Source organism: Sinocyclocheilus rhinocerous, unplaced genomic scaffold, assembly GCF_001515625.1.
Source record: "Sinocyclocheilus rhinocerous isolate Xijiao unplaced genomic scaffold, SAMN03320098_v1.1 scaffold848, whole genome shotgun sequence".
NCBI lineage: Eukaryota > Metazoa > Chordata > Actinopteri > Cypriniformes > Cyprinidae > Sinocyclocheilus > Sinocyclocheilus rhinocerous.
Genome location: NW_015664186.1, coordinates 640,171 through 664,262, shown reverse-complemented (window position 1 = coordinate 664,262; position 24,092 = coordinate 640,171). Strand labels below are relative to the sequence as shown.

Here is a 24,092-nt window from a genome sequence, read left to right as displayed (position 1 = left end):
GTAGATATGTGGGGTGTGTTAGAACGAGCCGTTTTAGGGGGGCGTGGCAGAGTCTTAACTTTGATAAAGAATATCTGGATGGATTTGAGACTTTAGTCTTTGCAACTTCAGGGATCTTATCTATGCACAATCAGCTTGTAACACTCCAAAGAGAAAGGAAAACTTGAAATCGCATCATATGACCCCTTTAAGATTGAACAATGGCCTAGTTGTTCTTTCTGCCCGGCAAAGTGTGCAGTGATTTGTTAGACAAGCATCAAACATGTGCAGAGGGTAAAATAATGTCTATGTCCTCACTGAAAGCAATTCATGGCAATTCATCTAGCATGCACAAAATAAACTGAAACTTCTTTAAAAAGTTAGATTATCATTTGTGTAGCAATTCCAAGAAGCAATTGCCATTTTTGGTCAAGTAACAGCGCAAACAGTCAAAAAATCTGCTATTTATTATTATATTAAAAATAAAAAATAAAATATAAAAATTAAAAAATTAAAAATAAATGAATTACATGTTTATAAGAAATGCACTGTAAATATGCACAGACCACATCAGAAATGTAAGAGAACCTGACTGGGACATGCTTATCAATGTCTACTCTGAAAGGTGAGATCTTTGTTTATTTTAACATCCTGATCATGTGATTCCTTAGCTTTTTGGGATATTATTAGCCTAAATAAGCTGACGAAATACACAATTACTGAATTTACTGTAACTGTGAAACATTATGTAAGCTGGGCTGGCTAATGAACTTTTACAACTTCCCTTACAAGAATGAACCATGGTTTTACTAAAAATAAAAAATAAAAAATAAAATAAAATAAATAAATAAAATTAATTAATTAATTAAAAATTACATAAATAAAAACATGATTACTATAGTTAAATCATGGTAACCACAAATTAACCATGGTTTTGCTACACTATAACCATAGTTTAACCATGGTATTTGTACAAATGTGGTTATACAAATGGTAATCAATACGCCAAAAAACATGGTTACTACACTTTTATTATAATAATCCATGGTTCATTTTCGTAATGGTTGTTGGGGTAATTTCCATTGTGGTCTGTGCTACTTGCAACGCTTTTCTGTATTTTGAGTATTTGCAGCACATGTTTTGTCAAACTGATTAAGATGTTTTCTTAATTTGCTGGTGCTTTTTCTTAAGTTGCAGCACGTTGAGCTCTCTTGGCCACCATGTAAATATATAAATAATGTTGTGCTTGTTTTTGACTACAACAAAGCAATTAAAAGATGGATGCAATTACTTTTTATAATTAATAAATTATCATAAAACCCTGATTTATAAAATATGATACATAAAGATATATGCAGATTATTATTTTTATTCATTTATTCCAAATAAAGCAATTGCCATTTGTGGTCTGCTAACCATCCTGCACAAAAACCTGCAAAAGTCCGATTTACTTAAGACTTATTAGTCAAAAAATGATGCATTCCTGACCCTAAAAAAGAAATATATTATTGCACACTATATTTTGATTTGTATATTCATATTGCTGATTAAATAACATTGTCTTAATTATGAGGTCCCAGATGAAGATTAGATCACATACTCGAAGCTGTGGAATTCATACATGGTTCATTCTGGCAAATTTGACATACAAATGATCTCATCTGTACTGAGTCTTTTCTGACTTTTTAATAAACCTCTGGTTCAACAACTTGCATCCAACTCACATTCAACTTAATTCAATCTGAATCTAATGTACTTTTTTCATTCTTGAGCTCACTTCCCAGCAAAACTCACTAAATGGAAATCTTTATGCAAAGCATAAGCCGCTACTACTGTTCATCTGCTCAACAGATCCTCGCCGAACATTTCATCAAATGGCCCTCAGATGAATTCCATACCTAAAACCATTTCCCTTAAGACAAACAGCCAGTACAAAAGCCTCAAGCCTGATTCTGCCATTATATTAAAGGCCAGGGCAGATGTTTGGATCGAGCTCCGAAGACTATACTGTTGTAACAGGATGTAAGAGAGGGAGAGGAATTGAATGAGAGAGATATTTAGAGAAATACTTGGGGAATATTTTTTACAAATACCTTTTCATTTTGTAGTCCCGTTCACTCGCTGTGTAATGTTTCAAGACAAGCAGAGCCAGACGTACCTCACTCAGGGGGAATTCACTATGAATGAATTGTGCCTGTTGATAGTCGTTTATTTGCAAATTATGTTTGTGTTGTTTTAGCATCCGATTCACTAAAGGAATTATGCAAATCAGCTAACGGCCCAAACACGGCCAAAAAATCGTCTGAATGCAATTTGCACAGAGCAATTCCCAATCTTGTAAACCAGGTTTGAGTGCTAGGTTGTGGATAATCCAGGAGTATATTGCAATCTGGCATACTTGACTGTACAGTATCGATCCACTATGATATATATTTTTATTTTAAAATATATATAAAAAGATATATAAGATTTTTTTTAAAGATATCAATACTTTTATTCAGCGAGGATGCATTAAATTGATCAAAGTGACAAAGTTTTTTGTTCAAATAAATCCTGTTCTTTTTACATTTCTGTAAAGAATCCTGAAAAAAATACAGTTTCCACAAAAAATATTAAGCAGCGTAACTTTTTTTCAACATTGATAATAATAAGAAATCTTGAGCACCAAATCAGTATATTAGAATGATTTCTGAAGGATCATGTGATACTGAACACTGAAAATTCAGCTTTGCCATAACAGTAATAAAATAAGTTTTAATATATATTAACAGAGAAAACGATTATTTTAATTATAATATTATTTCACAAAATTACTGATTTTTTTCATTAAATAAAAGCAGCCTTGGTGAGCATGAAAGATTTTTAAAGAATTTTAAAGAATTTAAAAGTCTTACCGATCCCAAACATTTAAATGGTAGTGTGTATACATAGTTGCATCAATAATTTTATTTATATATTAATGTAATTTTGTGGCTGGTTTGACTGCCACAAAGCAAAAATTGTTTCTTTGTGAACAATTAAATTAAACTACTGTAATAGTTTACAATAGTAACAAAAATTGTAAATGCAATGAAAAATATGTTTTTGTGATCAACAAATTACCATTAAACACCAATTTATTAAATATGATACATACACATATATGTATCGTATATATAAAAAATATATAAATAAACAAATTACTCAATGTCACATTTCAATGCACATTTCAATGTTTAGTGAATTCATCCCAGGATATTTCAACAGACAAACGAAGCCAGAAGTATCACACACAGACTTTTGAGATTGTCTATGTAACTCCTGAGCCATATCTCACCCGAGACAGAAGAGATAAATATCTCAAATGAACCAAAACCTGTCCCCAAAGTGAGCACGGCAAGAAGTAGAGAAACAGAGTTCTTTTTTTTTCTTCACAAACCTAATGACTGAACATCATGGAGAAATGGTGCACAGTGTCATTCATAAACCATTTTGCTGCCGTTCTCCAGTGAGTACAGACATGTTCATTCTAACATAGACAGACACAATTACCCAAAAGTAACTTGAGGACAAGGCCCTTTTTCAAACATCTGTGAATATTTAATATTTCTTTCATGGAATGTTCTTTGCAGTCATGTAACTAGTTATAATGAGCGAGAGCTACAGTCCACCATCATTATAAAACACAACCAGGTAGATCTGCTCTCTCTGCCAGAAGAAAACACATGCTGACTCCCCTCATCTGCCAAAACTCCCACAAGAGGGTGAACTTTCACCTTTATGAGTCCACACAGCTCTTGTTTGGCTTCATGAGGCATTCTACCCCATCCAAAATCTGCCGTTCCCTGAGGTTAATAGTCATAAACCTATCCACTTATGGTAACGTCAGTATCTTTAAAACATTTAGTGGACTCTCTAGACTGAGCTCACTTCAATAAGCATGAACGATATCTCTATTCATCTTTGGTTTTCTCGGAGCAAATGTCTTGTGCGCCTTTTGTATGCAAAGAGAGATGCCATGGAGCACTTTTCAGCATTCAGACATATCTCTCTCAACTGAACTATCTGAAAGAGCAGAAGTCTGAAGAAGAGCACTTGCCAAGCCCGTTGTTAAGTAGGACTGGGAACAAAAAAAACACAGGAACTGAACGATTTATGACTTTTGGTTCTGTTTACAGTTCCTGAATGTGCATTCTTCCACCAACACGGATAAAACACTGTACTTTTGCACTTGTATGGAACCTGGGAACACTGGAATCAAAAACACTTATGTCTGAATGGATACTGAAATAATCTGTCTCACTTACTGAGCACAAGTCATTAAATCGGTGTTGCTTTTCTTTGACTAGTTGTTCATATGACAATATTAGTTGCATAAAGTAGTTATTTATACTGTAAAAGTGACATACATAATATGCATGAGACACAATTAAAATACAGTAAAAACAGTAATATTGTGAAACATTATTACAATTTAAATGAATTGTTTTCTATTTTAATAGATTTTGAAATGTAATTTATTCCTGTGATGGCCAAGCTGAATTTTCAGCATCATTACTCCAGTCTTCAGTGTCACATGATCTTTCAGAAATCATTCTAATGTTGATTTGACGCTCAAGAAACATTTCTTTTTATTATCACTGTTGAAAACAGTTATGCTTAATATTTTTGTTAAAACAGTGATACGTTTTGTTCAAAAGATCAACATTTATTTGAAATATAATTTTTTTTGTAACATTATAAATGTCACCTACTGTCACTTTTGATCATTTTAATGCATCCTCCTTATTGAATGTTTTAGTGTACACACCGAAAATGGATTCTGTGGTCATACATGATTTTAAGGGTTGATGTTATGGTTTCAGATCTGTCAGACAGGTGGACACATTGCACATACATTCACATTTCATTCTCACTTTACTTCTGGTGAAATGAGCATGAACCAAGGTGTTGCCTGTCAGCGCAGAAAACCATATGGGTGTTGATCATGTGGCATACCAAAATAAAAACACTTAAATACTCCTGCTGCCATGGTGGAAAAGAAAACAAAAAAAATCTCCAACAGGTGGTTTTCATTTCACACCCCAGCTTTTTCTTTTGTTCTTTTTCCCCCTTTCCAAATATGAGAGACCTGCCTTATTGCCTGACTTTTTGCCTGTTTGGTTGATGGATACATAACCTGAGCACTGCCAAATAACTTCCCCTGTAATACTGGGCTCTTTATGGGGTCAAAGGTGGCACTGGAGGGCTCTCTGGCCCACGCTGCTGTCAGCGCTGATTTATTCCGATCATTACCAGCCTCTCTGTATGCTTGCACACTCACGTAATTGGACGTTTTGGTCATTAGCGAGGGGTCAAATGTGGCAAGCATTAAATAGTTTCCTGTGTCATAATATTTTTGCCTCTCTTATTCAACTTCGATTCACAGCAATTAACGTTAAAAGTTCTTGTTTCTATTCCAGTTCTTGTGAGTCTTTTCCAGGCCTGAACCCCTTCTTTGCTCATTCATTGTTCTCATGTGAATCAGAATAATTGCCTTGAAATAACTGGAAAACTTAAAGAAATAGTTCACCCAAAATGCAAAAATTGCTGAAAATGTATTCACCCTCAGCAAGATGTAGATGAGCTTGTTTCTTCATCAGAACAGATTTGAAGAAATGTAGAATTACAACACCTGCCATCACTTGCCAATGGATCCTCTGCAGTGAATGGGTGCCGTCAGAATGAGAGTTCAAACAGCTGATAAAAACATCACAATAATCCACAAGTAATTATGGCTGCATATTTGTAAGAAAAAAAAGTCCATCAAAAAAGTATCATCTGAATCAGGAGAGAAATATGCACTTACAAGTGTAAACAGTCCAAAATTGTTCTAAACAAATATTTTGGTGGATTTTGATGTGAGAGGACAGGAGATGGACTTTTTCACTAGAGGAAGTGTTATTATGTGCTAGAAGTTTGTCCTTAGGTGACAGTTTAAAGTTAAAAAAGCCTTGATGGATTTGTTTATTACAAACTTGTAGCTTTTCACTTCACAATACATTATTTGATGGACTGCTGTCATGTTGATTACTTGTCAATTATTGTGATGGGTTTATCATCTGTTTATTTATTTATTTACTTTGACTGTAAATTTAAGTTTAATCCATAAAACCTAAATAGTTCTGGCAACCATAGCTGCTGTTTTTTTACCATAATTTTCACAGATGTAGGATATCAGACCGAATCAGACAATCTAAGATTTGGTCAAAAACATGGTTGAAACATGAGGAGCCGAATTCCACAGAGGCCCAAGACAACAGGATGTTCATAAATCAGATCCTAGCACTAGCCAGTCTGATATATATATATATATATATATATATATATATATTACAGTGCATAAAATCTCTGCAATTTCTCCCACAACAGTACTAACACTTAGGTGTACAGTTCAGAGCAACAACGCCTCTGGCACAAATATTAATACTGTAAAAACGGACAGCGAGGTCCATCAAATTCACTGAGATCCAACTCCAGTGTTCCTGTCCATTCCACTTACCAATAGTGCATTCTCAGACAGCTCTCATCTATATGCAAATGACAGCACAGTGCTTTCTTCTTTTCCGTAAAGCTCAATATGAAGCTTTAGAGATGAGCAGGTGCACTTTAGAAGCAAGTCAATGGACACTGCTGATGAGCACAGAATTTTTCATAGAAAAAAAGAGGCATGGCCCAGATACTTGCTCATTCATTTGCCTTGCCATTGGAATGTTTCCGAGACTCTGCAAACTTCATTATCTGAGAAATTACTGCTGCCAGGATTGTTTGACGGTGAGTTAGTTCATGAGTTGAGAGTTGGCGCGAGACGAACATGTTTGTTATGTCACTTATGATATTAGAAACTCTCACTCTCAAGTGTTTCTGGAGTTGAAATGTGCCACATGACAGACTTCAGAAAGTCAGAAAGGACGTATTAAATGAATCTGGCAGCGTTTAGCAGCCAGAGCTCTAATTACTGAAGGCATGAAAGATCTGATCTGTAAATCTCTCCCTCTGTTCCACCCCAATAATCTCTATGTAGCACATATCAGAAGTCATTCATCCTGCCTTGAATCAGATCATGAGCTGTTTGAAATCACTCAGCTCTATCGACCCATGAATGACTTGCTTTATTCCCTCATCCTCATGTTTTATCTCTCTGCAGCTCTCTCTGCACACTTCAGAGTGTGTGAGCCTTACTCCGACCACAAGGGGCGCTATCACTTTGGTTTCCACTGCCCTCGACTCTCGGACAACAAGACCTACATATTCTGCTGTCACCATAACAACACGGCCTTCAAGTATTGCTGCAACGAAACTGAATTTCAGAGCGTGATGCAGCTCAACCTCACCACCAACTCAGACAGCTTTGCTCACAAGTGAGTAATTGTTCGGAAATAAAAGTATTTTGCTAACATGCATCTTGCTTTTATTGAGCTCTGAACCAATTTCCCACACCCAGCATGAGGGTCCACTATTTTTTTTTAAATGGTGCACCCCTATCTAAATTTTCCTTGAAGAGCTGACAGTGTTGTAAACAAAATTATTTAAATTATTTTTGTTTTGATCATAACTAAGGCTGACCAAAAATTAAAAAGGCAAAAATAAAACGAATCAAATGTATAAAATAAATAACAATACAAATAAATAAATACATTTCAAATATACTGTTGACATAAAATATAATGAGAAAGAATTATTTTAATAGAATAAAATAATAAATAAATTCAGGAGTGTTCATATTTTATTAAATACTAATACTTGTTTAAATTAATATATACAATTTATGATTATTTGGTTCAATTTACCAGCTAATATTAGATGCCATTTGAGTAAAGCTGACTAAAATTAATAAATATGACATGAAAAAATATTGGCAATTAAAAGGATATTTTAAAATAAATTATGAACGTATTTTCTGGAAAATACTTACTTTCTATTAAGTATAACATGATTGTAAAACATATGAATATCATACAGGAGAGATAACTTACAAAATAAGCATATTATTCACAAAGAAAAATGCAGATTCATCTTTAATGGCTTCTATAAAACAAAATAATCATGATTGAATCTCTAGATTTCTAATAAAAAAAGAAAGAAAAATACTGCATTTAACATATTTAATTAATATATTAAAGTTGTGAAATTGTTAAAAATATTAAGTACATGTTAAGTTTGACATAATATATAAATTCTGAAAATCCCTGAATTAAATGACATTAATTGCCTCATATGACAAACAACCTCTGATGCTGCTAGTGATAATCTGAGATTCTCTGAACATTTCTCATTCACACGTTCTCTGGTACTTTTTATTTTATTCATTGGTAAGAGATCAAAATTAGAATTGTAATCTGCCCTCTGCCCTCAGCACACACTTCTAAAAATGGGCCTTGATTAATCCTTCCTGCATATTCATTTGTAGCTGGTCCATCCATCCAAACCCTACCACAGCCAGTCTGCTTTCGACTAAAACTTCCTCTGACAGGGTTCTGACCCGTACGCTGTGAAAGCCCTTCCTGTGCTGTAATGACCACAGGTTAGCAGCGCCGTTCAGATTTTCCCACAGGCTGTTAAAATAACGAAGTCTGAAACTGACTCCCGGTCTCTGGTGCAGTGAGCCAGACCAGAGATCAGTAGAGTGACGCCTTTCTTCTGAATATCATCACGGCTTGTTTATCCCTCCAGCTGACTGAGAGGGAGGTTAGAAAAATATGACAATCAGATGGACTCGCTTATTTGCGGCAGGCCTGATTTTGTCTGCCATCCTCAGACATATGCAAACACGGTTCAAAATGCATAATGCAGCAGATACAAAACCACTTGCATGCAAAAGACACAGAAATATCTGACAGAACAGGTTAAATGCAGGTTCATTTAAGACATTTTTCATTAAATCAGGGGTTTCCAAACTTTTTGATGTCAAGGACCTGCAAATATGATGACCCACTACCTAAAATATAAAGGCAGCTATTTATTTTTATATATAAAGACCCATTTATACTGTGTGAGAAAAATATGTGATGATATAAAACATTTCCAATATTCAATAATTGTAATTGACCAAAAAGACAAGAAAAAAACGCAAAGAAATTAAGTATATTATTAAGTAAATATTAATTTAAATATTTACTTTTTGTATTAAAGAATATGAATATAAATCATATGAATATCATATAGAAGGAGAGATAACTTAGATATAAGTATTTTTCACAAAACTGATTCATCTTTAATTCAAGTTAAAAACTATGGTTTCAATAAAATTATTTTTATTATTCTTTAACCATTATATAATTCTAATATACATATATAGAGATATATGCACTGTAAAAATTATTTTTCAAACTTGTAAATAAAAAAGTATTTACTTTGTATTGAAGTAAAATAAAAATGTTAAAGTAAAATAAAAAGTGAAATACTTTGTATTATTATAGCATTTGAATATAAAACATGAATATAATAGAAATATAATATTATATTAATATAATAGAAGGTGAGATAACTTAGAAATAAGACAAATGCATATTCAATGTTAATTCATTTTTAATTCATTAAGTTAAAAACTATGGTTTCAATAAAATATTTTTTTATAATTCTATAACACTTATATCATTAAAATAATTTGTGTGTGTGTGTGTTCATAAGTTGTTAATATAATATGTACATTACTTTTGTTCTACTACATACATTTTGTAAAATATTTTGTAAATATTAAGTGACATGAATTGATTTTTTCAATGACCTCCTAATCTTGAATATTTTAGCCCATCTGTGACTGTAGGAAGTGACATGAATGCATTAAAAAGGATTTGAAAATATCAGCACAATATCTTGATAAAAGCAAAAGTGATGTATGATTGTATTGTTGCTGGCTGCCTGCATCAGCAGTTTCCGAAACATCTCTGTTGATGCCTGCTGTGTGTGCAATTTCCTAATCATTATTCCCAAGTGAACCGCGCATCCACATCAAATTGTCTGTTCCGATGATGAAAGAATTCCTCTGACATTAAGCCTTCGCAAAAGATCTCCGCATACTGCAATATCTCACTCTGTCATGGCCTCAGGTGTACGTCTGAAAAACCAAGCCCTGTTGTTTCAATCAAGCATCTCTGTGAGAAACATCATAGTACTAATCCAAAACAAATCAATTAATCTTCAGCTCCGCGATGGGACGTAAACAAGGAAGCAGTGGCATAAAAGCCAGTCTATCACCATGCACTGAATCTGGTCAAGCATGAAAATGTTATTTCACCGCTCAAGATCAAATTGATCCCTCTGTAGAATCCCAGACCACTGGGTAGCTGTACAGCGTCTGCCCAACCTGCACACTATCCTGCCAAAGCAATCAGAAAGGCCAGTGGAAAGCAATTACAGCACTTTACTGCCACTGCATGGGCACTGACCTCTCTTTTCTTTGCATCGGTTGAATTAAATGGGGAGAAAATCAGGCCCATTCTTCCTTGTAATGATATGATTATTCCTGTTTCTTTTTTTTTTCATTCCTTGTAGAGCATAAGCAGCGTCACTAACTTCCATCATTATCCTTTCTTTCACTTTAGTAACTACACCGCCCTCATCGGTGTGTGGATGTACGGCTTTTTCGTCATGGTCCTCCTGGCTTTGGACTTCCTGTACTACTCGGCTATGAACTATGAGTTGTGCCGGGTCTACCTGGAGAAATGGGGGCTGGGAGGACGGTGGCTCAAACAGGCCAGGAGTCAGTGGCACAGCGTGGCTCAGGAGGGCGAACACAACATGGGATCAGGCCTGAGTCACCACCACCATGCACGGCACAGTTTGAGAGGCGAAGCACAGAGCCCTACGCTCTTGACCTTCCAGACCTCAACAGCCTGGTGAGTCAACCAACAGGGATAAAGGAGAGCTCCCAGATAACTAAACACCCAGGACGCTTATGTTATGTGCAGAGAGTCACTGTAGCATAACACTAATTGATTTCTAATTGATCGTGATTTGTGTGGTACTCCTGCCAAAAACATAAACGTTAACCAAAGCAAGAATAACTAGCATGAAAGTGTCCAAAACCTTACAGTTATAATATATTAGCATACAGGTTTTTATAACTTGTTTCAGCCCATTTAATTATTAATCCTGTGTTAATTAAACGAATCAAATAACTGCCCCCCAAAAAATACATCAAAAAGCATAAACACATGTACAATGAATGAAAAATTGTAATAATATAAGCATACATCTAAAAAAAATTCTACACATATTTTTGTCATTTGTAAAAATTAACATTGTATTAATTGTTTGTATTAAGAAAAAACACGAATTAGCAATGAACAAAACTTTCTTACAGTGTCCTTGTTCCACACTTATTACTGTCATAACAGCAAATTATGAAAAATTACATGCAACTACCCCTAAATCAATCTGTAATCCTAATACTATCACTTTAATAAGATATTAATATTACTCAGTACTTAATTGTGTAATAACAATTGAACAAGGACATCTTTAAATAAAGTGTAACCAAAACTTTTTTATAAATTGGTATTAACCTAGAATTAATGCTGCAAAATATTTTCCATTGTTATTTCATGAACCTCACTGTTCTCTGAACCTCACTGAATGATAAAAACATTGTCAGCCAATCCATCCTGCTTTAAAGAGCTCAAGCATTCAAAGTTATATGTGAACCAGTCTTCAGGCACGTCAACCAAACTAATGAATGTGAATGGACAATGAGTCTGACTAAATTCATGTCATTTCTGCATTACCTTGTTTGTTCGCATGTGATCTCTGTACTTCACGTAGGAGGAAATGTGTAAAACCTGTGTAGCAGATGTCTCAACATCTGGTAGATATTCCTAGTTCACACTGAGCAAAGGTGATTCTCAAGTAGACTGATGTCTGATAGACACCAGGATACACTTAAAAGACAGAATTCACCAGCTGAGCATACATGGATAATAAAAGAATGGTGTAGAGCTGACCTTTTAAAAGCCTGCAAATTCTTGGCTCAAGCAGAGGAACTATTCAGACACCACAGAAATTGTTTCAGATGAGACTGAAGGGGAAACTTCTACTAACTGCAGGTGTTGGCCACATGAGTCTCTGATGGCTAATCTGGCTCAGTATGAGGTAGCATTTGCACTGCCACTGTTGCCTGACATGACCTTGACACGGCGACCCTTGGCATCCAACTCAAACCCCTGCCAAACAACGCCTTTGCACCTTTGCCCATACAATATTGTAAAAACATTTTTTGTCATACTGTATAACACTATCAGCACTCTCACTATGATCTCCAATGGCAAACAAATTGCCTTTGTCCAAATTTGATATATTTTAAAATGTAATTTATTCCTGTGAAGGCAAAGCTGAATTTTCAGCAGTCATAACATCTCTTATTATTTTATCAATGTTAAAAACAGTTGTGCTACAGGGATAATTCACCCAAAAATGAAAATTCTGTCATCATTTACTCACCCTCAAGTAAAAAAAAGATATTTTGAAGAATGTTGGTAACCAAACAGTTGACAGTAACCATTGACTTCCACAGTATGGTAAAAAATAATGTGGAAATCAATGGCTACCGTCATTTGATTAACAACATTCTTCAAAATATCTTCTTTTGTGTTCAGCAGAAGAAAGAAACCGGTTTGAAACAAGTGGAGGGTGAGTAAATGACTTTTAGAATTTTCATTCATTCAGCAGAATTGTTATTTTTCAGAGAACTATCCCTTTAATAATTATTTAGGATGTCTTGTTTAGACAGTTTAAAAGAATAGCATTTATTTAATAGAAATCTTTTGTAACATTATGTTTTTAACCTCTCTCTTGATGAATGTAATGCATCCTCGATGAATAAAAATGAATTTAATTGCTTTAAAAAAAATTACTGACCCCAAATTTTTAACTGTAGTGTGTATATCATACAGTCTGAGAAAAAATATCATTGATGTCTGTCTTAGCATTTTACCCAGATCAGATTGCACAATCTGACAGACAAGAAACATAAAAGCTGGAAAAAATTACAGTGCACGTCCAAATCTAGAGTTTTTTATTTTTTGGCCAGTCATTTTGAAATGCAAACTGAGCTCTGAAACGAGCCAATGAGCTTTCCATTCTCTCATTCTCACCCCTCCCCTTCCACACCTGTCCTGTCATCTGAGAGCGGAACGTCTGGAGGCAGGCGAGTGGAATCTAGCGTGTAATATGATGATGATGCGTCCCGCACTTTGAAGATGCTGGAGAAATAGAGCTCTTGCAGCTCAGAGGTAAGACAGATGGATGCACGAGTGCAATAAGTTCGTCTGGCTTTTCGACTCCAAGAGAATTTCGAAGGATAAGGTTAATTGAATATTGGCATACTTGAGATGTAATTCGCATCAAAGTATTTGAAACACAGCTTCTCTCATGGCTGCTTTCACGATCGCTGTGCTAATGTGCGCTTTAATCAACACCTTGAACTTGTACTACAAATGACAGGACAATTATCGCTTTAAAAGTCGATAGCAATCTCAACAGCGCTAACATAAAAGCCCAAAATGTAATTTAATATGTGAGTGAAATAGTGTGATTTTCTCTGCCCACTTCCGCCTGGTCGATCTTCATGTGTGTGTTGTGCAGGTGTTGCTAATTAAAGTCCTGCACCTGCATACTGTTGGCAGGAGATAATTTAGAAGTTAAAGCCTCCCTCTGCCCACCTTTAGACTGTCTACTGTGTCAAGATTCTCTTCCAGCTAGTCAACTCTTTTTGAATGATTATTTTCAAAAAGGAGTTTCAAAAAGGTCCAAATGTCATTACTTTGTATTTGCAGGCACACTAAAGGATTATCTCCAAACCCCAATTTGTGTAATATTGAATTTAGCTGGAGTCTAGATGCATTTTTTCAAATCTAAGCTGAAATTTACATCCCTCTGGTTTTGAAGCAGAAAATTAGCCCATTGAACCACAACTATTAAAGCAGGGGTTCTCAACCATTTTGAATCGAGATCATATTTAAAGGTCCCCCAAGATATTTCTGGTACTTACAATGTAAGGACAAAGCTTCTATTTTTTTATTTTTAATGAAACTAGGGGTGCAAATATATTAAAATAACACTGCCCTGCATCATATTTGCTGTATGAAATACAATACTTGTTTCTTACTAATTTTGGGGTTCTGGTTTCAAAAAAAGTGCCAGTTTTTCTCTAGCACGGCACACTTTCTCACAAAATATATGCATTTAGTAGCATTTTTGCCTTTGACCACCATTTGTAAGTTTAAGTAGTCTTGTATTATTCTTTAATCACAAAATTGCCACAAAGACAAGATTCCTATCTTACTCTAAACTCGGGTTAGAACTGTTTTTTTAATTCTCTGCCGATTTTCGCATGTATAGATGATTCTGATGATAACATTTTATTCCTAATCCTGATTTCCACTTTTTCCAGTCCTTTCCAGATTGTAAGTTAAATTATACATTGTCATTTGTCATATCTTTTTGTTATTTAAACCGAAACTTTTGACGTTTGACTTTGAAAGTTTGTTATTTTGATTTTTGGTAAGTGCATTAATTATGATACATATATATATATATTTAAAAAAAACATTCTTATTTTGTGAAAAAATTTATATTATGGAATATTTTTATTCATATTTTTGAATTTAGCACCATCAAATCAGGTAATCTTAGGCCTTTTCTTCTTTTGCAAATCAGCAGCAGAACATTTTTCAATGTGTAATTCAATTTTTTTTTAAAGTTGGGTTTTTTAAATCAGGTTTTTTTTACTCGCAATTAGTTTGATTTAATTTCTTTGATGTTCTCTCTATGTGTTTCTTTCCTTTGTTGAACACTAACACATTTTTTTAAATATCTTCTTTTAGTGTAGTTTTTTGTTTTGTTTTAACCATACAATTATGTCAGTGGGGTCCAGTGTAGTTTTGGACAACACTGACTTTTATTGTATGAACAAAAACAGAAATACAAACATTGCATTGGGGTTCATAGGCAGTAATAACAGTCTACAGGAATCTAATACAAGTGGTCATCAACTTTGATAATAGTGTAATACTATGACTTAGTCATTAATGTCACAGATTGTGACAGAATGTGATTCTGAGGGGTCAGATTAATTCTGATAGTAAGAGATAATAGTAACCGAATATCCCGCTGGCTACGCCAAATGAAAAACACTTGCCCTACATGGGCTGATGTTAAGCTTTACAGTCAACAGTACCTGCAGGCTCTGGACTATCGTTGGCAGCAAACTAAATAGCATCACTGAATAAAATTTAATTTTTCACAGAATCGCATAAGAGATAATCCATCTGATAATAATTAAACAATTTCCCAACCAGTGGTGAGTGAAGATAGTGATTTCCCGTAGCTTTCCTGATTGTATTGCTTGTCCGTTTTGGAGTTTTCTAATCATGGTTCCAGATGGCATTGGTATTACGTTGGCAGACCCAGGTTTTTTTGTTTTTTTTTAAATGAAAGAAATTAAGAAAAAATGGGAATATTTTGAATACCCTAAAGGCTATAATGAACTTACAGACAATTGTTGGGTTATGGCAAATGCTTCATTACGTCTTCAACAGGCATTTAATAAGAATAATGAGGCGGTAAGCTACGTTAGGAGCTAGAGCCTGCACTTCTACTTTAAACACAAGCCTTTAAGCCAATTAAAAAGCATAAAAGGCTAAGAATTTGACACTATGCAAAGCCAACACTCAATTTTCATTATGTAATGGAGTGTAGCAGCAAGCATTGTTTTAAAATCACCAGTCAATTTACCTTTGATACTGAGAGCCATAGTCTTCTGAAATTCAAACATATTAATTTTGCTATTTCTCTCTGTAAGGATTATAGTTGCAGAAAACTGATATTTTCATTTGAATGTCACCAACTTGGAGCACTTCCCATCAGAACGCCTCTGCCTCATTTCCCAAAACAATCATCTCTCAGGGGTTGTGGAGTGGAGGCAGGCCCAGTGGGGGAAGTTGATATTTCTATTGCACACAGAGGGCTGTGCTCATCTTGTGTAAATATCTCAGCATGAAGTGACTCACCATTGTCTGGGCTCTCATACGCACAGGGTTTGGTTTGGATTAAGACCTTGTGTTTAGTTTAGAAGATCTGTCTTTCTTTCACATCTGTAGACATAATCAGCTGCTTCTGTCTGCCTTTCAGATTAACTTTGAAGAACTATTTTTTACTATTACTATCACAGGACTAAACAATAATGGTGGCTCGCTGACCTGAGGCCAGTGCGAGAGAGTTTTGAGGCTAATTAATATTTTCTATTCATTGATTTAGTTTATATCCATTTTTATGCCTTGCAGCTTACTCTTCTCCTGATATTATTGGCTAGATGAGGTTTTGACCAAATTTTGAAAATGACTTGCGATAGTCTTAGAAGAAACAGTAAGAATGGGTGGAAAACCACATCAATCCATAATGGAGCTGCAAGCAGCATTATAGCTGTATAATTTGAGGCTTGTTGCAAATATTCTTTTTGTAAAGTAGAAAATAATTTATATGTGTGTGTGTGTGTGTGTGTGTATATATATAATTACATTTAATATCAACATAATGGTTTAATAAGCATTTAATAATGCCTTCAGCAGGCATTTAATGAAAATGTTGGCAGAACACGAAAAAATCATAAAAACCCTTTTTTGTTGAACCCTTCTTAAATCAATACTATTCTCAATTACTATTCAGTTTTTTCTTTTGGTGGAGTGCTCCATTTTGAGTATTTTCCAGGACGAGTTAGGGGGAAGACCTGTGTGTGACATTTCAACTGCATGAACAGTGGTGTGTTCCTCAGAGGCGTGTTCTCCAAGACCAACAAACCTGTCTGCACTCCTGGCCTACATTGCTTAAAAGCGTTCTGTAATGCATTATAAATGAGCATGGCGCTCTGCAGACAGCCCCTTCTCTAAAGTAGGCCAAAGCTTTGGACATTCCCAAAACTTTTGCCAAGACTGAATTTTTTAAATCTGACCACGTCCAGAGGAGTGCAAGGATCAGCAGTCGAATGGAGTCAGGCATTCATCATTACAAACAGGATTAGTTTGTAGGAACGGGTTGTTCTGTCTTTATCAGACATTTCCATTTATGAGACTCACAAGTCTCACTCAAGTGGCAGTGGGATCCAAATGTTTATGCTCTTTCTAAGTAACTCAAGTCAAGTGTACCAGCAGTCAAGTGTGCGTTCAGGCTCTGCCAAGATGGACATTTACTAGGCAACACTTCCAGAGAGAACGTCTCGGTTACGTATGTAACCCTCGTTGCATTGGCTCGTTTAGTTTACACTCGAAGTAGATTGGTCCCTCTAAGCGAGATCCCAATTCGTCGGTCATCCGACGTGACGTCGAGAGTGACCGACTGAAAGGGAACATTTTGTTATTTACATTTACGCATTTAGCTTTTATCCAAACCAACTAACAAAACCAAGGAACCAACAACATTCATAATATATTTGTTATTATTAATTACAAACCCACATGACTTCTTCCAAGAAACACAAAGGCAGTTTTTGAAGACTGTCATGGTCAATATTTTTTTCAATATAATTATGGGAAATGGAAAAAAGCAACATAAATGAACAACGAAAATGCTAAATGATGAATGGCATATTGCTGAGATGTGTATATATATATATATATATATACTGTATATAATGTGTCCTCATTGGTTGATTTCTTGCTTATTTGTATTTGGAAACTACGATGTGTTTACACTGGTTAACGGCTGACCTTTTTGTTGCCCACACCTATTCAGGTTAATGTACAGTATTTAAAGACTTTCAAGTTTGAATGTTTTTGACAACCTGATGAAGACCAAAATGGTTTGTCAATCATTAAACGTGTTTTGAGAGCACTGTGGCAGTGTACTGTCCTTTTCTTCTTTTTTCATAAAGCAAAAATCAAGGTTACAGTGATGCACTTACAATGGAAGTATTTTATAAAAGCACTTACATAAATTATTCTTATTAAATTGTTTGTATTATTTGAGCTATAAAGCTGTTCTCATCATTTTAGGTTAATTTTAGAGTTTTACTGGTTATGTTGCCATGGCAGCAAAGTTGTAAAATTAGATGACTTTACACAGGAAAGGTTAGAAAGTGAGTTTTCACACTAAAATCATGGTTTGGACACAATTTACGGATTGGACACTTGCATAAGTGTTACACTCTATCCAAGAATTTAGATGAAAATTTATTTTTGTTGCAATCAACATTATGTGCTGTCACTTGAGATGAACTTGTATTGAACCCACACAAGTGTGTCACATCAGTTCGTATTTAAGCAAGAGAAAAGTATGTTGAGCTGAGGTTCCCAAAATACATTATATTCATTTTGTTTATGAAAGTTTTGGGAAAGATCTGTGTTGTGTCAGTCTGACTTCTGTATTAGGCATTATTAGCAATCCAAAATCTTTCAGTGTGAGGATGCTGTCTCTCCGTACAGTGATGTAGATCAGCGTGTAAACAGGTTGAGATTGTTTGCTCAATCGTGCTCGGGCTTGCCCATGGCTACAGAGCTGCTGTCTGATTATAGTAAAGCATCCACAAGGGCCTAATCAACACATCCGTTCCACTGGGAGATCATGTTTTCCCTTTAAAGATCATCATACATCAATGACAGAGAATACACACTTGTATTCTAAAATTCTGCATGAATTTAATACTCTCAATAAAACCTCTGATGCCTCCATGAGCCACAAAAATATGGGTGTCAACAGACAGATCTTTATGATAAGATTATTTAAATTGTAATCTTGCTCTCCTCTCTCTCCATTTCTCTAGATATCCAGCTTTGATCCCAAGGATATACTTAGTATGACAAAGGAGGGACAGCCAGGAAATGGAGATTTTATATTCAGAGATATTATATTCTTTTGCTGGTCCCATCTACATTTAGGACACGGACTGCGCCGGCTACCTCCTGCAGCTCTGCTGGATGGCATTTTCTCCACATGAAGACGCTGATGCTGAGACTGACAGCTGCAAGTGAGTTTCTCTGCCCAATCAGAGGAGGCTTGTTCAGCTGGATCTACTTTTCGACAGCTGTTGAAGGACTGTTGTCTTTGACGCCCACTACCTTGCCTTGTCATTTCAGAAGTTAGGACTTAGATGCAGGGAATAGGACTTTGCTAAAAGTTTGTGTCCATAAATATCTACAGTATATGTCATGTTTGCACTGCTCTGAAGCTATTGGTTGGCTTTTCTTGAAGTAGCGAAAAAGATTATTTTGATTTTAATTTGACGCAGCAGGATCAAACAAGACATGCATTAACTGCAGTTAATATAAAAAAATAATTTCATACAGTGTGTTAAGGCACGGTCACATTTACCATTGTTCTGTGAACTTTTGCGGGCGAAATATCATGAGGGCAAAAAAATATTTTGCAATGCAGATTTTGCATCGAGTTAAGTGGATTCGCCATGTTGAAAGCACCTTGACTATTGCTAAAGTACAATAGACAATGGACCTTTGTTGTCCGCAAAATTTTGCTGAAATTTCGCTAAAGTGACCAGAAAGTTTAGACTTAATTAAATATGATTTGGAATTTTCTAATTCTGTTTCCAAGAAGTGACATCACCATTTTAGAATATTTTGTTACTACTGAAATTTTAGGCCGGGGAAATAATTTCTGCATAAAGCAATAGATAATAAAGAAGAACGTTCATTTATTGACCGTAAGAACCTGAAACTTGACTGCATAGAATGTAGATCTTGATAGTCAGATGCCTGTGGGTCACTTCAGTGTAGAAATACAGCGACATCACTTTTTTTTTTTTTTATCCCTATTGAGTCGAAACCAACTAGACATAGGTAAAAGTAGCTACTGTTAGGCTGTGAGTATTCACCTGCAATAACACACAGCGTTGTGTATAGAGGAGAACTTGTGATCTTGTTTATCTATTTAAGGTGAAACTAATAGTTTTCCCCTCGTGGAGGGAAGAGAGATATGTTATGTTTTGGAGTAATAAGTTATAATGGTTATAAATTGCCTTACGGTAAATCTGTAGTACATGCCTAGCACCTTGTTCTGTGATAGTGGTTGGTACCTCAGTTGAAGTGTGATATGGCCGTCCACCTGTTAAACTTCTCTCGGTTTTTATTATAGGGTCAGTGGGTGGGTGGGGGTCAGCGGAGTTGTAATTGCACATGTTAACTTTTTATTGTTATAATCTGGGAGAAATAAATATTTATCTTTTGCAGTGTTTTTGGATGTCTATCAGATCTCTCGCTATCTCTTCCTGATCCTACTCAAAAGGCAATTTATACACTACTGTTCAAAAGTTTGCCATCAGTAAGATTTTCTTAAAAAACAAATTAATACTTTCATTCAGCAAGGACGTATTGATCAAAAGTGTCAGTAAAGACATTTATAATATTACAAAAGATTTCGATTTCAAATACTGAAGTGCTGTTCTTTTGAAAGTTCTATTCATAAAAGAAACCTGAAAAAATGTATCATGATTTCCACAAATATATTAATGTAAGTAGCATAACTGTTTTCAACACTGATAATAATAAGAAATGTTTCATGAACACCAAATCAGTATATTAGAATGATTCTGAAGGATCATGTGACACTGAATACTGGAGTAATGGCTGCTGAAAATTCCGCTTTGCATCACAGGAATAAATTATATTTTAAAGTATATTAAAATAGAAAACAGTTATTTTAAATTGCAATAATATTTCACAATATGTTTTTTTTCTGTATTTTTGGTGAAATAAATGCAGCCTTGGTGAGCATAAGAGACTTCTTTCAGAAACGTTATCTCGACCATAAACTTCGGTAGTGTATCTATTTAATTTCTTATTTTATTCATATTTTATATTTTTATATCTGTCTATATATTTATACAGTTATCCTTCTTTAAATTGGCCATATCACTCATTTTTTAATTTGGTAACTTTACAGTAAGTTCAATTTCTTAACATTAGTGAATGCATTATGTATCATTAACTAACCATGAACAAAATCATTTATGAATCTAGGTTAATATTAATTTTACTAATTACAAATTGATTACTTTATACTACTAATACATTTTAAACATTTCAAGTTAAGTATAAATGGACATGTATGTATTATCAATGGGCACAAATTAATTAATTAAAATGCAAACAATACCATATTTATAAATTAGCATTAAACTAGATTAATAAATGCTGTAAAAATATTCAGTGTAAGCTCATGAATCCTAACGCATTAACAAATGTCAAAAAATTTAACCTTACTGTAAAGTGTTAAATTTACTAACACTATAAGTCTATTTATAATATTAGTAAAGACTAGTAAATTAAAAACTGACCATTTTACATCCTCTCTCTGTCTCTTAAAACCATTTTTGCTACTGTGCCTTTAAGACAAATATGTAAATGTCCTCTGAAACCTGTCGGATGTTTTTATAGTACAAGTGCAAAAATATCTCAAAAGAGAATTCTGAGACCCCTTTACATTTCTTTCACATGCCAGTCTGTCAGACAAGTGTGACCCAGCACTCTCCAAAGTTTCCCATCTCACCTTAGAACAGAGATACTGTTGATTACTTCTCCAGAGGAGCGACAGTAGCACCTGCCTCAGTCTCCACACCGAAAGCGCCTCTGGTGGACTGGTGGAGGGGCTCCTCCTGCTCTAATTGGTTCCAGGGCTGGAAGTTTGTCTCTGAGGGGATAACACAGCTCAAATGAGTGTGTGCGACAGTGCTAACTTCCCATCTGAACATAGAACCCTTGGACACTAAAGTAGCACAGTCGCCGGCTGACGATTTTGGTAGTTCGGCCCTGTCTGTGTGTTTGAACGTGAAAGTCTCATCATTAAAGCCAGAGTGATGACAAGAGAAGTGCAGAGAAACACACATGGCACAGATTCATAATTGATAAAAAGAGAAACAAAGGAAGGAAGTGAGACGGAAAAAGAGCAACGGACAATAATCTGATAATCACCTTCATTTGTCACTAGTCCTAGTAGCCTCGGATCCGACCTCAATAACAAATCACAGAAACTGCATTAATCTATTAAAGGTCTATTTATAGTCCTGCCGCCGTCTCGTGTCTGAGGGGAGACTGCAAGCGATTCTTTGGTGGGTGTGAAGTTAGCATTAAACGGATTAGCTCATTAAGCAGAGGCAGGGCTCTTTTTACGTATGCATTAAAACTTTATCATGGTCTCAGAAGAGCTATTAAATATCACAAAGCCCACTAGACACACACCAAAGTTACATTCACCTCATATAGGTAACGACCCACACGGGACCGTGTTTGATCGTATGTGAATCCATTCCTAAACTAATGACTTTCTAAAACCAAAATGCACTGTCTGCCCCAGTCTGAGTGTATCTTTCAGTGGTGTCCCTTAACAGCATGTCTCTTTATCTTTTCTGATACACATTTCCACAAATGGTCTTTTTGCTTTTTCACAGAGGATATTCGCTGTACCATTGCACACCTGTTCAAATGTATTTAGGATGCTCTCCGAACAAATGCAACTAGGGCAACAATATATGTCAGAGCAACCTGATTTGGGCTGTAAAAATACATTGATCTGATGATTAAAATTCAATGTAGTGAATTTAATAATCGATTATAAGAAAGTTAATGCTGCTGTGTTTAAACTGCCTAATTTTAAAAGCAAATTAACAGTTGATTTCCATCCCAAACTGTGAATTATTATGCATATTTTTTAATTTTTGGAGAATATGCATAGAAATTTGTTTTAACTAGCCTTCACTCATTCCTTGTGTTATACACCATTTATATATTGATTATTCTATAACCCTGTTTGATTTGATAATCTATATCCCCCTATACTGTACATGCATTTATATTTTAATTATTGGTTCAATAATCTTCCATGTCTGTTTGTGTTAGTTTACAACATAATCCCAACAAAATACTTGAATCAGATCGACTGATTTCAAGAATCACAATCAAATTGAATAATTGTCAGAACAAATATTCACACCCCTACATTTGATTTGTCCAGCAGTCAAATGGCTGAGTGCATCCCCAAGCTACACTGCAGAGTTTCTGTGTCAAGATGTGTTTGTGCCTCTCATCCATCAGATGTTCAGGTACTAACTACCACATCTTCTGTTACCTGAGGCCCTCTTGAGCATGCCAAACAGACTGACACATGACTGCAACGACTGCCAGGTTAGACAAATTCTGTTTTCTACACGAACTTTGCATGTCATCTCCAATTAAAATCACTGTTATTCTGACTGCAGGTTCTGCAGACTTCACTAGTAACTGCCACTTTAAAGTTGCTTTGAATCACAAATAAGATCCAGTATGGAAATCTACATTTTTTCATGCAACTCAATTATATCTTAATTCAATATAAATTAATACATAAATATTACATAAATAACACACACACACACATGCATACAGATTCAGACTGATTCAAAGCATGTATGTAAAGGTGAAGATTAGTTATACTAGTGCTTGAAGAATTCGATCTCATATACACACACACCTTCACATCTGTCCTCACTTCTTCAGTAACAAATCCCCGGAATACCAGGTTCCAAAATCCGCTCTCTGAAACAAAGCAAAAACACAAACAGGGACACGGTTCGTGAGCTGTTCACACAGACTTATCATCTGAATGCTGCAGGAGTTTGGCAGATGAGGGAATTTGTCCTCGTCAGGGTCTCGGCCCTACGGAATTCGATCACCACTGGCTAATCTGGTTTATTTGGGCTTGCATGGGCGCAAAGGCAATTTCCAGCTAAAGGCATTAAGGGCTTACTTCAGCCAGGTAATTGATTGTTTGAGATGAGAGGGAAATTAGATAACACAAATTGAGGGAGAGGGAACAGTGCCCTTGTGTTTGCCATAGTTCTGTAAAGCTAATGAGAAGAAGACTCAAAGCGAAGTTACGGATGAGTGTCAAATTAAATTGGACAAACATTTAAATAGCCTTTTTGTCACTTAAAAATGGGGTGCCCCTTTCACTCCCGTCTTTAATTAAACTCATTACACTGTTATAGAAAACTGCAGGCCTTCCATAATTAAATCACATGCACAAGTTGTATCTCTCACAGGCTTGTGTTTAATTAAAGGAAAAGTGCACTTAAAAATGAAAACTTGCTGACAATTTACTCACCCTCAGGCCATCATCAG

At 35.2% G+C, this 24,092-nt stretch overlaps 1 protein-coding gene across 3 annotated transcripts in view; it reads left to right on the top strand.

Moving 5' to 3' along the window:
• Positions 1 to 19,495, top strand: part of LOC107729866 (uncharacterized protein KIAA1644 homolog) — a 39,263-nt gene extending 19,768 nt beyond the window's left edge. For 2 of the 3 annotated variants that reach the window (XM_016540583.1, XM_016540585.1), the window contains 2 exons: positions 7,145 to 7,358; positions 10,542 to 10,839. In XM_016540583.1, the coding sequence (XP_016396069.1) occupies positions 7,145 to 7,358; positions 10,542 to 10,839 (512 nt within the window). Of the gene's footprint in view, positions 1 to 7,144; positions 7,359 to 10,541; positions 10,840 to 18,748 lie in introns of those variants that run through there. The other variant, XM_016540586.1, reaches the window with a different exon arrangement.
• The last annotated feature ends 4,597 nt before the right edge of the window (positions 19,496 to 24,092 follow it).